General features: G+C 37.6%; 2 protein-coding genes across 2 annotated transcripts in view; one reads left to right on the top strand and one right to left on the bottom strand.

Moving 5' to 3' along the window:
• LOC109842957 (glucan endo-1,3-beta-glucosidase 8-like) lies at nucleotides 284–2,567 on the top strand. Its single transcript, XM_020411878.1, has 2 exons — nucleotides 284–739; nucleotides 1,243–2,567. Exons 1-2 carry the CDS (start codon nucleotides 405–407, stop codon nucleotides 2,444–2,446), a joined length of 1,539 nt encoding a protein of 512 aa, XP_020267467.1. The 5' UTR covers nucleotides 284–404; the 3' UTR covers nucleotides 2,447–2,567.
• The window catches only part of LOC109844037 (serine/threonine-protein kinase SRPK-like), a 14,860-nt gene continuing 2,886 nt past the window's right edge, over nucleotides 2,981–14,954 (bottom strand). The window contains exons 2-4 of the mRNA XM_020413045.1: nucleotides 13,192–14,100; nucleotides 4,648–4,695; nucleotides 2,981–3,681 (exon numbers count right to left, since the gene is read on the bottom strand). Of these exons, the coding sequence (XP_020268634.1) occupies nucleotides 3,295–3,681; nucleotides 4,648–4,695; nucleotides 13,192–14,100 (1,344 nt within the window). The 3' untranslated portion in view covers nucleotides 2,981–3,294. The remainder of the gene's footprint in view (nucleotides 3,682–4,647; nucleotides 4,696–13,191; nucleotides 14,101–14,954) is intronic.

The raw sequence follows: 14,954 nt of genomic DNA on the forward strand, positions 1-14,954 counted from the left end.
ATCCCTAAAGTTTCTTAATTAAAACAAAAACGTTCCAAAATTTAGACATGACATCTACGGAATCTAGAGAATATGTAGCACACCTCCCATCTCTTCTCAACTTTCGTTCTATTAAGTCTAGTTTTACTATTTTAACCATAGAAATTTTCCTCTTGTTTTTCTGTGAACAGGATGATTTCTCTCCTAGAACCACAAATTTCGTGCTAAATTTAGAAAACCCGCCTATTTTTTCTCATGGCTTTTCTATTATTAAACACAAGGCACAGTTGTTCTTGTTTTCCTTCAGTTAATATCATTCACCTCTTCTTCCTCTCTTCTCCTTTATTCCCACGTATATATAAAGCCTTCAACTAGTCCTCATATTATTGCATCTTTCATACCAATTTCATAAGAAAAAAAAAGGTATGAAATTTCTCCAATTACTTACATTGGCATTTTTCATTGCCCTCTGTGGTCCTTTTGTTGAAGGCCTCGGAGTGAATTGGGGAACGATTGCGTTGAGGCCATTGCCTCCAGCAACGACAGTTAAGCTTTTGCAGGACAATGGAATCAAGAAGGTGAAGCTTTTCGACGCCAATGATACCGTCCTTAATGCTTTGGCTGGGTCTGGGATTGAGGTTATGATCGCAGTCTTTAACAATGATCTCCCTGAAGTTGGAGATTATGATAAGGCTAAGGAGTGGGTGAAGAACAATGTTGAGAAGTATAATGTGAAAGATAAAGACGGGGTCAAAATTACGTAAGTTTTATAGATTTTGCGTCTGCTTTTAGATTGTTTTCTCATAAATAGCTTGGTTACCACGTTGTTTATAAATGGTATTAGATTGAATTCCTACGGCTTCAGGAGAAATTGTTTTTTTCCCATTTATTAGAAGACTAATATGTTATACATATATATATGCATATGATTTGTTATGTTTTTTTTTTCACTCCCAAGTTTTTTGATGATTAATTTCACAGAGGAGTTTTGTAGGTTGTGTGCGCTTGTGGTCAATTGTGCAAATTTTCTTCTGACAAACATGAACAATTACCTTCAAATTACTCGAAAAGGTTAAAAACTTTGCGAAGTTTTTTCTGTTAAATAAGAAAAAGTGCCTAACTCAGAAACCCCCAAAAACAAAAACAAAAAGAATTATGTAATTTCTTCCAACAATCTTTGTCAAAAAAAAAAAAACATTTGAAAGATGTATATGTTTTTCATCATTTTGAAAGCTATTAATAAGTTTTTCTTGATTCTGACAGTTGTGTCGCCGTCGGCAACGAGCCCTTCCTCCGCTTCTACAAGGACCAGTTCACAAGCACAACATTCCCGGCCCTCAAAAACATACAGAAGGCCCTCGGGGAGGCGGGCCTCGGTGACACCGTCAAAGTCACCATCCCCCTCAACGCCGACGTCTACGAGTCCCCATACGACAACCCCGTCCCCTCTGCCGGCTACTTCCGTGCCGACGTCGCCCCCCTCATGACCGACATCGTCAAGTTCCTCAACGAGACCTCAAACCCCTTCACCGTCAACATCTACCCCTTCCTCAGCTACTACACCTCCCCAAACTTCCCCCTCGACTTCGCCTTCTTCGACGCCAAAGCCAACCCTGTTGTCGACCACGACATAAAGTACACCAACGTCTTTGACGCCAACTTCGACACCCTTGTCTCCGCCCTCAAGAAAGTCGACTGCGGCGGACTTGACATCATCATCGGAGAGGTCGGATGGCCCACCGACGGCAACGTTAACGCGAACGTGCAAATAGCTCAGCGATTCTACGACGGGTTGTTGGCGAAGCTCACGAAGAAGGAAGGAACGCCGCTGCGGCCAAATTCGACTTTCGAAGTATACATGTTCGGATTATATGATGAGGATCAGAAGAGCGTATTGCCAGGGGATTTCGAGCGGCACTGGGGGATTTTCACGGTCGACGGGCAGCCAAAGTTTCCAATGGATCTCGCGGGCACGGGAGAGCCCAAAATGCCCGTGTCGGCGACGGGTGTTGAGTATTTTCCGGCAAAATGGTGCGTAGTGAAGCCAGACGCTAAGGATGTTAGTAAGATTCCTGACGCTATGAAGTACGCTTGCGATCGGGCGGATTGCACGCCGCTCGCCAACGGGTCATCCTGCGGAGCGCTCGACGAGACAGGGAAGGCATCATACGTGTTCAACTTGTACTACCAGAACCAGAATCAGAGCGACAAGAGCTGTGATTTCGATGGATTGGCGACAGTGACGACGAAAAACGCGTCGCAGGGCACGTGCAATTTTACGATTATGTTCGATAAGGTTGATACGGCGGATTTGCCTCACGGTGGCGACGGCGGTTCATCTGACTCTTCTTCAAAGGGTGGTTCTGATCATAAGTCTTCCGGTTCTTCACCGTCGGCAGTGCTGGCATTTGCTGTTGCAGCTCTATTTGGCGTTTTCGGTATTCTCGTTTTAGGAATGGATGTATAAATGCGAGCGCGGTAATTGCTGATTTGTTTCAGTTTGTATTTGTCGGTTCTTTTTAAATAAAAATCATAGCTAAAGCTTATTATTTTAGATGAATTGAAATTCAATTTGGGGTCCACTTGTACTCGTCTGTTATTTGATGTTTATTCTACTTGATTGCAGTGCATAGTATTGGGAAACTAAAGACCATAATCCAAGCTCAAGATCAACATGAAAGAAGAATATAAATGTGGAATAAATAACAAACAATCAAACACAATGGGTAACCAATATAACGTGGTTTGGCCAAATGTGCCTAAATCCACCGACAAGAAGAGAGCTTTTTCCACTACATCAACCAAGAAGAGAATACATCACACAACCATCTTGAAAACTTCTATCAAGCTTGAGAGCCAACATCAATGGGAACAATGGGGAATTACAAAGGTTCACCTTTACCGCTCGAAACATGCGTTTTAATAGGATTCGCACTCAAAACATATGGTATGCAAACCAATTTTGTTCAGCTATATATCAAAACACTCAAGGATGTACGTATAAAATAAAAGGAGGGAATTGCAGTCACAGTTTAGATTACAGTTTGATCAATAGAACAGGTTGCATAGAAGAATATAGCTTGGAGGATTTTGAAGAAAAGGGAGCCTTTCTCATATAGAGATAAAAATCAAATACTCCAAGCCAAAATAAATCAAATGTCCAAACCAGCGGGACAGTCTTCAACAGTCCCAAACAAATTGCTTGAATCCACCTACTAGTACAATTCTAACACTCACTAACCTTCACTCTTACACCATCCATAAACCCTAAATCCCAAACCAGACAGCCCAAAAATATCATGAAAAAAAAAATCACTACCGAGAAACAGCAGTACCAGCTTTGTTCAGTTTACTATGAGATTGACCACCAATGGCAATATTACCAAGTTCTGTTGCCATCGCCTCTCTTTCATCCTTATCCTTTTTCTGCTTATCATCTGAAGGCTCTGCTGTGGGCTGACAAAGCCTTGGCCCTGCATCCAGCCAAGGATGAATAAGTAATTGTGCAGCAGATGGTCGCTTCTCGGGGACAAAGTCAAGTACTGGGACAAGAAAATCGGCCATGTCTGTGGCATCTTGCTCGCTGAAGTCGTATTTTTCCATAAGAACTTTGTGAAGAGGCCAGAATCTGAGGCGGCGAATGTGTCTCAAATCGCCATATCTGTTGAAGAAGTCCCGGGAGTATCGGCCACCCAAGGCGATCTGAAGAGGTAAAAAATAATAATAAATTGGCATAATCATGCAGTGGAAGCAAAAGCAGAGTTTTTAAAAGAAGAGGCAAGTATTCAAAGTGAAATCAGCCCCTAATGTTTACCTGACATTTCTAAGAAGCCTTTAACAATATTTTAACCCATTAAGCCCTTGTAGTTATTTCCAGTCTACTGAGTCACCATCCATCATTTTTAAGAGGCATGAAAGTTTTAAAAATCGACCATTTTTTAAAGCCAGCCATGAAAAATGATTCACATTTTTAAGAGCTCTAGTATGCAACAAACCAAGAGACCAATTTGACGGTATGTCATAATTCAAGATCAAACCAGAATTACCATTTCCTCCGTAATTTAAGCCAACAAGGCCCATATTGAGACTTCTGATTTCAATCAAAGGAATGCTGGCAGCATGAAGTAACAACTTGTGACTGTGTAAGCTATCCTTTTATCAGATACCTAAATAGAATGATTGCATTTATTACAACTACTGCAATCCCTTTAATATATAGAGTTCATTTTCACATAAACTAGGGACCATTGACCATGGCTACTTCCTGCCACCTGGCATTTTATTTGAATATCATTTTTTTTTCCTTTGTTATATGCTTTGTTCACTTGTAGGACAGGGGCAATAGGCAAGGCATTAGGCAGGACCTCAGCTGCCTTGCGCCACCTTAACATCTTTTATAACGTTGTTTTGAAAGTGCCAATGAACAAATAATAAATTGTATAATTGCATACCGCATAAAATATTGATATTATCTTTGGATAGTTGGAGACCTGGAAGGTATGGAGTTTGGACCCAGATATCTCCAACAAAAACCCATGAACTCATGAGTGTAATGTCCAAACAAAATAAACATTTTAAAGACGAATGTTATTGGGTACCATTAACAACTTTATTTAAGAGAGCATTCAAATTAAGAACCTTAAAAAGACAATTTATAAGATGGAGTACCTTTCGAGGCATCATTCCAAGGAGCTCCATCATCAACGCCAAATGGTCCTACAAGCAGGAGAGAAATAATTAGTTCCGTGAAATTTTTCATAAAGGATTTTGGTGTAAATCTAAATACATCCGTTGAAGTTTCCTCTCAAAGTCACAAGTTCGCAATTTAAGAAAAAGAATTTTGCGATACAAAGTTTAGAAAAATGTGATTTAGTTATTACAGGAACATAACATAGATCCTTCTTTTCAAATTAGAACTACTCTTTCTGATGAAGTTAGTACAATTTATCAGAACCATATGCATCAGACATAAATGGGAACAATGGTATCACAAAATAATAACAATAATAATAAATAAATAAATAAATAAAATAAAAATGGTATAGAAATAATTCCACAATCTTTGAAGCATGGGATGACAGATTAAGATTGCATAGTTAATAAGTGTGCAATCAATCTGCACTGCAAAATCAATAGTTTTGGAGAAGGTTCTAACATGAGCTAACTGAACTTTGTAGTCACTAAACAAAAATAAAATTAAATTTTTTTATATAGTCACTAAACAAAAATCAAATTAAAATTTTTATCAAATAACTGAACCTCAACAAATAAAGGAAACAATGAAGTCAAAAAGGGGGAAAAGAGATAACAATGAAATAAATCGAGTGATAACAGTACGACACTATCAACAAATATGTCTAACATTTAAGACGTAAAGTCGCAGTAGCACTAGTAAGTAAACCAGTATTTTATTCCCTCCGACAAGTATCATTTCCACAAGCAAGTCGATAGCTTCCGATTCAGGTAAACCCGTTTTTTCCCCATGCTGGAAATATCATTTATAGTTTTTTCCCCCCTCAAAATATTTCCATACTAGTTATTGCAAACAAAATTTCTGAAATAATCAGAAATTTAGGACAATAATAAAGGTAAACCATATCATATAGGGTTATCTTTAATGCTTATAAACCAGACCCTTTACCAACTTAGACTCCAAATGCATGTATATATCAAGTTATTAAGTAATTCAGTAGACGGAAAACTTTAAATTTATCCTTTAAGAAACTATAATTCACTGGCCATGTAGAGGCATGCTGGAAAGATAGTGAGAAATATCAGCATTTTACATCCAAATATTACTGAGGAACCTCTATGGTTCATCTAACAGGAAGCACTAGGCATCACTATTTTGGTCCGTAGTCGTCCCATATGCATAAGATGCTGCTGCAGATTTAACTGGGGTTTCATTGCATCTTGAATCTATACAATGAATGGCAGGAGCGGAGCCATACCCAACTTCAACAATGTGTCTGACAGAAGAGTTACATGAAATGATTGGTATGCTTTATGACATGAGACAAGCAAAATTTACAGTGTATATGCAATTAATTGGAGACTATGCTAATCAGGATTTATTTATTTCCTTCAATATTTTATTTGGATAATTCCTTACAATTATAGTCTAGTTTTGTAGTACAGTCAGAGTTGCTATAGCTGGAAAGTCTGAAATTATAGAAGGATGGCCCTATTTGTAGGATGAAGTTGTAGTAGTAAGCAAAATAAGAAAAGATCTGCATTAGAATAATTCTATGACCCAAAAGCTGCTTTTCAGAAGCCTTCTGACTTGTACAGATGCCTTGATATGGGCAAAGATTTGGCATGAGATTTCCAAGGGGGGAAACAGTGAGAAGAAGCATGCAGCAAAACACTTTCAAGTCATTTGACAAGCTCAAAGCTGGAACTGCACTTTATTAGGAAAAACTTGGGATATCTGGCGGCTCCAACATAGAAAAAGCTTTAGATGGTACCAGAGCTTTAAGGTAGAGGGAACAAGTCCCTCACACAGCTTCAATCTTTCATCAACAGAATAATGATCTTAATTTCAGTTAGGCTAATATACATCAGCAAAAAAAGACCTCAAAAATTCTGGCTTAACACGAAATAAGAAAATTGACCAACCTGATTGGCATGATCTATGAAGTTTAAAATGCAGAGAGTAACTATAAGAATACAAGTACATTAGTGATATGAGTCATATGACAATTCTTAATCAAATAGTGGTTCATCACTAGCTATGAAGCATGGATTCACCCCCGGAGGCCACGAATCCGTGTCCGACTCGAATCGGACATGGATTCGTGCACGGTACGTGACACAGTCAATCCGTGTCCGACACGGGTCAATGGTCAAACTAAGGGGGACACGGTCAAATGGGGTTTGGGACACGACTGGGATACGGCGAAACCAAAGGAAAAAAAACAAATGAAGAAACACGTAAACCCGAAACCCAAACCTAAACCCCAAAACTAAACCCTAATTTTCACTTACCTGACGCCGACGGTTTGGGACTCGAATCGTCCTCGTCACTCCCTCAAAATCACAGATCTCGTCCTCGACGCTCGACGAAGATCTCCTCGTCCTCGTCCTCGATGCTCGACGAAGATCTCCTCGTCCTCGACCTCGACGCTCGACGAAGATCTCCTCGTCCTCGACGCTCGTTCTAAAAATCACAGGTCAGTCTCTCTCTCTCGATCTTCGTTTCTCTCCCTCTCTGTTGATCTCTCCGTAGTCTCTCTCTCTGTCTCTCTCTCTCTCTCAGTCTCTCTCTTATTATCTTTCTCTCCTTTTCTCTCTCAGTCTCTCTCTCAATCTCTCCTCTCTGAGTCTCCCTCTCTCTGAATCGTTCTCTTTTCTGTTCGTCTCTCTCTGTCGATCTCTTCATCTCTCTTATTCTCCTTTTCCCTCTCAGTCTCTTTCTATCTCTCAATTTCTCCGTCCCTCTCAGTCTCTCTTATCTTAGTTTTTTTTTTTTTTTGAAAAAACTAACTTTTTTTTGTTTATGTAGCTTCGTGATACTGTTGAGCAACTGAGCAAGTCACAGATCTACAATCCTATTCTTGTTTATGGAAGAAGAAAGGGGTCTCTATTTGTATAGTGATGGTTGGGCAGATGCACAGAGGAGGCCACTGATAAATTTTATTGCGGTCTCAGACAACGGACCAATATTCTTGCACTGCGTGAATGCTAAGGGAGAGCAGAAGAATAAATATTTCATTGCAGAGAAGTTTGAAGCTTGCATTAGAGAGGTGGGGTCTCAAAATGTGATCCAAATCATTACTGATAATGCTTCGGCATGCAAGGTCGCAGGGGCAGTTGTGGAGGGCAAATTTCCACACATCTTCTGGACTCCATGTGTTGTTCACACCCTCAATCTTGCCCTTAAGAATATTTGTGCTGCGAAAAATACAGAGGCTAATGCAATTCCTTATGCAGAGTGCAGTTGGATTACAAAGGTATATGATGATGCTTTGATGATTAAGAACTTCATCATGAATCACTCAATGAGGCTGGTTATGTTCAATGAGCATTCGAAGATGAAGCTTCTTTCAATTGCTGATACTCGATTTGCTTCATGGATCATCATGCTAAAAAGGTTCACGGTGATCAACAGAAGCCTCTAAGATATGGTTCTTAGCGACCGTTGGAGCTTGTACAGAGATGATGATGTGGAAAAAGCACAGTTTGTTAAGGAGAAAGTGATTGATGATTTGTGGTGGGATAGGGTGGATTATATTATTGCTTTCACTGCTCCTATATATGATATGATTCGACTCACCGATACCGACAAGCCTAGCATTCATTTGGTATATGATATGTGGGATACAATGATTGAGAAGGTGAAGGTTGTTATTTATAAACATGAGAGCAAAAGAGAAAATGATCCCTCTTCATTTTATGATGTCGTACACAAGATCTTGGAGGATAGATGGAATAAGAGCAACACGCCACTTTAGTGCTTGGCGCACTCTTTGAATCCAAGGTAATAATTTAGATTATGTATCAATTTATTATTTTTGATGTGATAATTTTTATTAATAATATCTAATTCAATATTAAACTTTAATAGATATTATCACGAGACATGGCTCAATGAGAATATCCATCGGCAAGCACCCCATCAGGATGAGGAGATCTTTTCGGAAAGGTCCAAGTGTCTGAGGAGATATTATCCTAATACCGATGAACGGATAACGGTTAACATGGAATATGCTAGATTCTCGGCCGCTCTTGACACTTTTAGGGATCCAGATTCTCTTGCTGATAGAGGATTGATAGATCCAAAATCATGGTGGGCGCTCTATGGATCCTCAACTCCAAATCTTCAAGCATTGGCCTTAAAGCTTCTAGGCCAACCATGCTCATCCTCTTGTTGCGAAAGGAATTGGAGTACATATTCATTCTCTCTGAAGAGGAACAAGATGACACCAGCAAGGGCAGAAGATCTTGTGTATGTGCATAGCAATCTTCGTTTGCTTTCTCGATCATCCCAAGAATATCAAGAAGGAGAATCGAAGCTGTGGGATATTGGTGGAGATGCATTCGACTCATTTCAGGGTGCCGGTATTCTTGATGTTGCCATCTTGTCTCTTGATGAACCCACCATGGAGGCTGTATTGTTTGCTGATGATGAATACAATGAAGAAGTCATCGAACTAGCTTTCACTTCATCTTGATGTATTTTTTGTTTACAAACTTGTTATGTTGTGGTAGAATGAGTAGAGTATGTACTCCAATTCCTTTTTGTTTACAAACTTGTTATTTTGTGATAGAATGAGTATGTACTCAAATTCCTTTTTGTTTACAAACTTGTTATTTTGTGATAGATTTGTAATTTAGATTGTTAGTTGAATTTTATAAATTTTTCTATATATAATAATAATTAAAAAAATCCTCGTCGTAGCCCCGTATCCTATTTTTTTGGATTTTGCCATATCCCGTATCCGTGTCCGTGTCATATCCGTAAGGGCAGAAGATCTTGTGTATGTGCATAGCAATCTTCGTTTGCTTTCTCGATCATCCCAAGAATATCAAGAAGGAGAATCGAAGCTGTGGGATATTGGTGGAGATGCATTCGACTCATTTCAGGGTGCCGGTATTCTTGATGTCGCCACCTTGTCTCTTGATGAACCCACCATGGAGGCTGTATTGTTTGCTGATGATGAATACAATGAAGAAGTCATCGAACTAGCTTTCACTTCATCTTGATGTATTTTTTGTTTACAAACTTGTTATGTTGTGGTAGAATGAGTAGAGTATGTACTCCAATTCCTTTTTGTTTACAAACTTGTTATTTTGTGATAGAATGAGTATGTACTCAAATTCCTTTTTGTTTACAAACTTGTTATTTTGTGATAGATTTGTAATTTAGATTGTTAGTTGAATTTTATAAATTTTTCTATATATAATAATAATTAAAAAAATCCTCGTCGTAGCCCCGTATCCTATTTTTTTGGATTTTGCCATATCCCGTATCCGTGTCCGTGTCATATCCGTCTCCTGTATCCGTATCCGTGCATCATAGATCACTAGTTCAAAGCTTACATAATGTGAAGGTCTCATTAAATAGAATTTGCATTAGCTAGAAACCGTGATGTTCTGGTCCATTCTTATTGTAGTTAGGCCCCAGAGCATATCCTTTGTCTTTAGGTTATTGATGTTATGGTGCAAGTAAAATTAGTTACTTGTCTGACATTTTCTTACTTTTTACACCCCTTAATAGACTGTACATAAAATACTCTATAATTTATGTAACTATTTCTAATTCGAGATATTAACATAAATAACAAAATAATTATACATTCCATCCATTTGATGCCCTTCATTATCTTACTTTTACTACGCATGTTACAAACGTTTTACTTTTAGTTGATACAGTTTACTTTGATGTTCAGCTGCTAGTTCTACATATAAAAAAATTCAGATTTGTGCTAACTTGTCAATTTTGTTAACAGCTTGTTTGACTTGTATTCAAATTTAGGTCAGACGCATGTCCCCCGTGCATAGCGAGCCATTAAGTTGTGCCAATGTGCTATCTATGCATGAATTCACACAAGTTCATGTGCCCGTATGTGCAGCACATATGAGTACTAGCTCCATCTCGCCTTCCCGACCTTAAGTCTTCATCCAGATAGACATCTCAAGCCTAAATCCAAAAGCAATAGGAAGATACTAGGTTTTTTTTCCTCCTTGGACTAGCATAATTGAATTTGTTTGTGCATTGAAGATGACTGGGATCTCTAATCATGAGTGAGATTTATATCCTTTGTCTTGATGCTAATGCTCTGCAGGAATCTGGTTCTTTATTACTTCCAGTATAACTTGAAGACAAGAGTGTTATGCATAGAATATACCAGTTAAAAAAGAAATATTCCACGATAAAATATACTTTTCAAGTCATATAAATTAATATCTCACAACTAACCAAAAAGTGGACAATATAAGTGCATCTAGAAGTCAAATAGAATTTGAAAATTATCACTCATGCATTATAGGTTCTAACTTCATAGAAACAAATATATTTCTGATCCATCTTCAATATGTTTAGGAAGTGGCAGATTTTAGGACATCAAAAAGTATCCAACAAAATAAATCAAGTACCAATTACATAGCTGAGATGGGTTCACGCAACACAGCTTGTTATAGGTCACCAAATTACTTATACAAATCAGAAAATATTCTCGTCTGAAAAAAAATTGCCTTTGAAATGTTATGATGATAATGTCACAAATAGTTGTCCCAAAATCCCTTGGTTATTAAATAAGTATTTCTCACCAGTTTTCTATTAAAAAAATCATCTACTGTTGATATATATATATACAGGAAAAAAAATCATAGATTAGCATTCTGGAAGGAAGGTGAGAATTTAGGAAGGGTACCGCTAACTTATCCAAAAAAAGTAAAGAAGATACTAAGTTCAGATGTATGCAATGACAAAAACTTCGCCAACAGTTTTCTAGAAAGAGGCAGATCATATGGCAAATTGAACGGTTTAAATGTCCATAAAACCATGCATAACATAAACAGAATTAAACAACAGAATTAAACAAGACTTCCTCTTTCAGGAGTCTTACTAAAACAAGGTGAGGTGAGCAAAGCTAAATCTTATAAGAGGCTGTAAGAGATTGCAATTAAGAGTTATCCTCAATCTTTTCTTCAAAACAATGTCTCTATGGACCGAAGGAACATAATGTGCAAACTTCTAACAACAAAGTATACAGTAAGAATTTTAACCTGTGTATGGTCTCTATGAATAAACATGGTAAACCGATAGCTCATGCATCCAAACTACACATATTAGGTACTACAAATTGACACACATGTTTGCATACTTATGTCGTTTTTGACAGGTCCACGAGTAAATGTGAAGAAGCACTCGATAATCATCAGCATAACTAACAAAGTTACGGGGTAGTAAGAAGCCATATAGAAAAAATAATAATAAGTAACCAAATAGGAGAGTTATAGTCTTCTGCATCATAGATGATTTAAAAATAAAGCAGAAAATTTTAATAATTGGCTTAGTCCATCCGCATGACGTCAAAAGTATGAGATAGATCTAATGACTTGTCAATTGAACCTTATGCTGTTTTGACATAAGAACTAAGTTTCTAAAATATTTCCAACTACATATAATTCAGCCTACTGCATATATGTTTGAACTTTGAAAAAAGAAGACTTCCCCATAATTATAGACCGTATGCTGCGTGAACCATTCATCAGTAACATGATACATGAACTCTGATGTACAGCTTGGAGGAGAGGTTTTCGTATGCTTACATATCCTAAAAGGCCAACTAAGCAAGCCTGTCCTGCTACCAAGAACCTAATCAATTCTCCTCTATCAATCTCAGATAATCTAAACGACCACTGGAGGACTGCTAAATAGTAAGAAAGAAGCTCATATATTAAGAAGTCAAATGCACTCCTTGATGTGCCACAACCTATAGAGTGCTGCATCCTTCTTGCATCTTATTCTATAATTGACCAGCTTCTGCCTTTCAATTACTATCATCTGTATTTCTTTTTTGGGAAAATCTACCCATAATTTCAATTTTAGTTTGTCGACGTCTCAACTCTAGGATACTTACATGAGATTCCAATACCACGACAAGTCGTTAAATCATGACCTATTCCATGTGATGACATCACCCATGTGTACATTATATCAAGTAAAAAAACTATCAGTCATTTCAACAGATTAATTGTCACATACCAGAAACAAATTTGCATGTGTAAACAGCTATATATAGTTTTTTCTAAAGGATTTTATGTTGTCAGATTCTCCCGAACCCATGCCTGTGTAAACTTAACAATATTTTTAAATGAATGGTAACAAAAAAAGTACAAAAATATGACAAATATACAAAACTAATCCTAAAAGAATAGTATGCTGATGTTTTTTTTCCTCGAACCAATGCTGAAAAACATAATATCTTATCACCTAGGCTAGAATCCTTATTGGCTAAGACAAGGTACAACTCTGTAAAGGTCAAGAGAGTTACACAAGTCCACTAAAATAAATTAGAACAATTAGAAACACTGTCAATTATACCGTGTAATCCGGAGAATTACTGACAAAAAAAGTTAAGATACTGAAAGTGGGCTTAAAATGACTATCTCATCATATATGCTAAAAGTCTAGAGCTTCAACAAAAAAAAATCCATAGATACTGAAGTAAGAGGACAAAAATAAAAGGTAATAATATTTTATACCTCATCCCGATCAAAATTGTCCCCACTGTGTGGATCAAAGAGCACATCCCCTGTAGCAAGCTCAAAACAGATGCACGCAAACGACCATAGATCAGCAGATGTTGAGTATTTGGACCCCAGCAGAACTTCAGGACACCTATATTGCCTAGTCTGGATATCATTTGTGAACTGCTTGTACGTCCAGCAAGCATTACCAAAGTCCACTAGCTTGCACTTTGGGTCAACCTCCAATGCCATTTTCCTTCTTGTCCCTTTGCTCCCTCTTCTTGACCCTTGCCCTGCCCCATTCTCAACTCCACCACCAGCACTATCACTTGCACCACTCGAACTTCCTTTTTCCTGAGATCCATCATGATCCGCTACAGCCAAAGAAGTACCAGTGCCTGAAGTGGCAGCAGCAGCCTTCTTGGCCTTCCTTCGAATTTTCTTCTTCTGGTTACGTGTCAAGTCCCCATTTGACGGTGTCTGGGTTTTAGGAATTGGGTCCTCAGTCTTCATAACGGGAATAATAGGGGGAGAATCAGATCGGCGTGGATCTTTGGTAGGGTCAATGGTAGATACAAGAAGAATATTTTCAGGTTTGAGGTCTGTGTGAATGATGGAGAGTTGACGATGGAGATAGTCTAGGCCAACAAGAACATGGCGGCATATTTCTTTGACCATTGCGAGCGGAATTCCTCGATAATCCGTGTATTTGATTAAGGAGAGAAGATTGTCACCAAGGAATTCAAACACCATGCAGACGTGATGACCGTTTGGACCAGAATGCTTGAAGTGGTCAAGGAGCTTAACAACGCATCGGGTGTCATCTGGATCACCCTCAGCAATTTGCTTAAGGATTTTTATTTCATCCATGGCTGCCTCAGTATAATGTTGTGCACTTTTCTGAACTTTAAGTGCAACATACCGCTGCAACACACAAAATGAGATCGGTTTATCTAGCATATCCCAAATTGCAGAAATTAGACCCTTTACTTAAAAAGTATATCAAATTTCTAGTTTATGTTATTTATTGTATTAAAAGAGAAAAACAACCTTTCTTTTTTTGTGAAAAAATCTTTTCCTTCCAATCCTTTTTTTTTTTTTTGAGTGAAAGAAAGAAACAAGAAAATATGTTGTACCAACATCCTCAAGAAGGATCTTTTACGCAATATGTCCCTAAAGCGAAATAAAATACGAAAACTATTTTCAAAAAGAAAGTCGAAGAGTATTATTTAACAAGCCAAAAGAAATATAACAATGGTTTCATTTTCTACAGATTTCATCATAGCAATACATCAAGCAATAACTTTTATCCTTAGTTGCATAAGTAATTGTTAAGAAGAGAAATAAAAAAAAGGGAAAATACAGAAAATGAATTGGACAATCGGATTCCAACAGTAAATATGACAGCATAATATAACTATATAAGACAAATAAGATCTATTTAGTTTATTTACTGAAAGAGCTTTTAATATCAGGATCATGAATCCTATTTCAAGATATAAAAGAAAAAGTCTGCAAGTGAACACAAAAGAGAGGGATGATGTTGATAATTGTTCTCTTGATAAGGGGTTTAATTACGCTCAGCTCCTTGTTTAAGAAATAAAACAAGTCATGGATTTTTGTGTCTCCTGGAGATAGATCATCCAGTATAGTAAACAATTTCAGAATTAGTTTGAAGATGTTAGTTCGCTCAGGCTCTAAGAATACTAATAAATTTTAAGATATTCAGTCACTATAAGATAATAAACTTGCTATATCTGTCTAGAAAGAGCAGCTCA

Source organism: Asparagus officinalis, chromosome 5 (genome assembly GCF_001876935.1).
Source record: "Asparagus officinalis chromosome 5, Aspof.V1, whole genome shotgun sequence".
Classification (NCBI taxonomy): Eukaryota; Viridiplantae; Streptophyta; class Magnoliopsida; order Asparagales; family Asparagaceae; genus Asparagus; species Asparagus officinalis.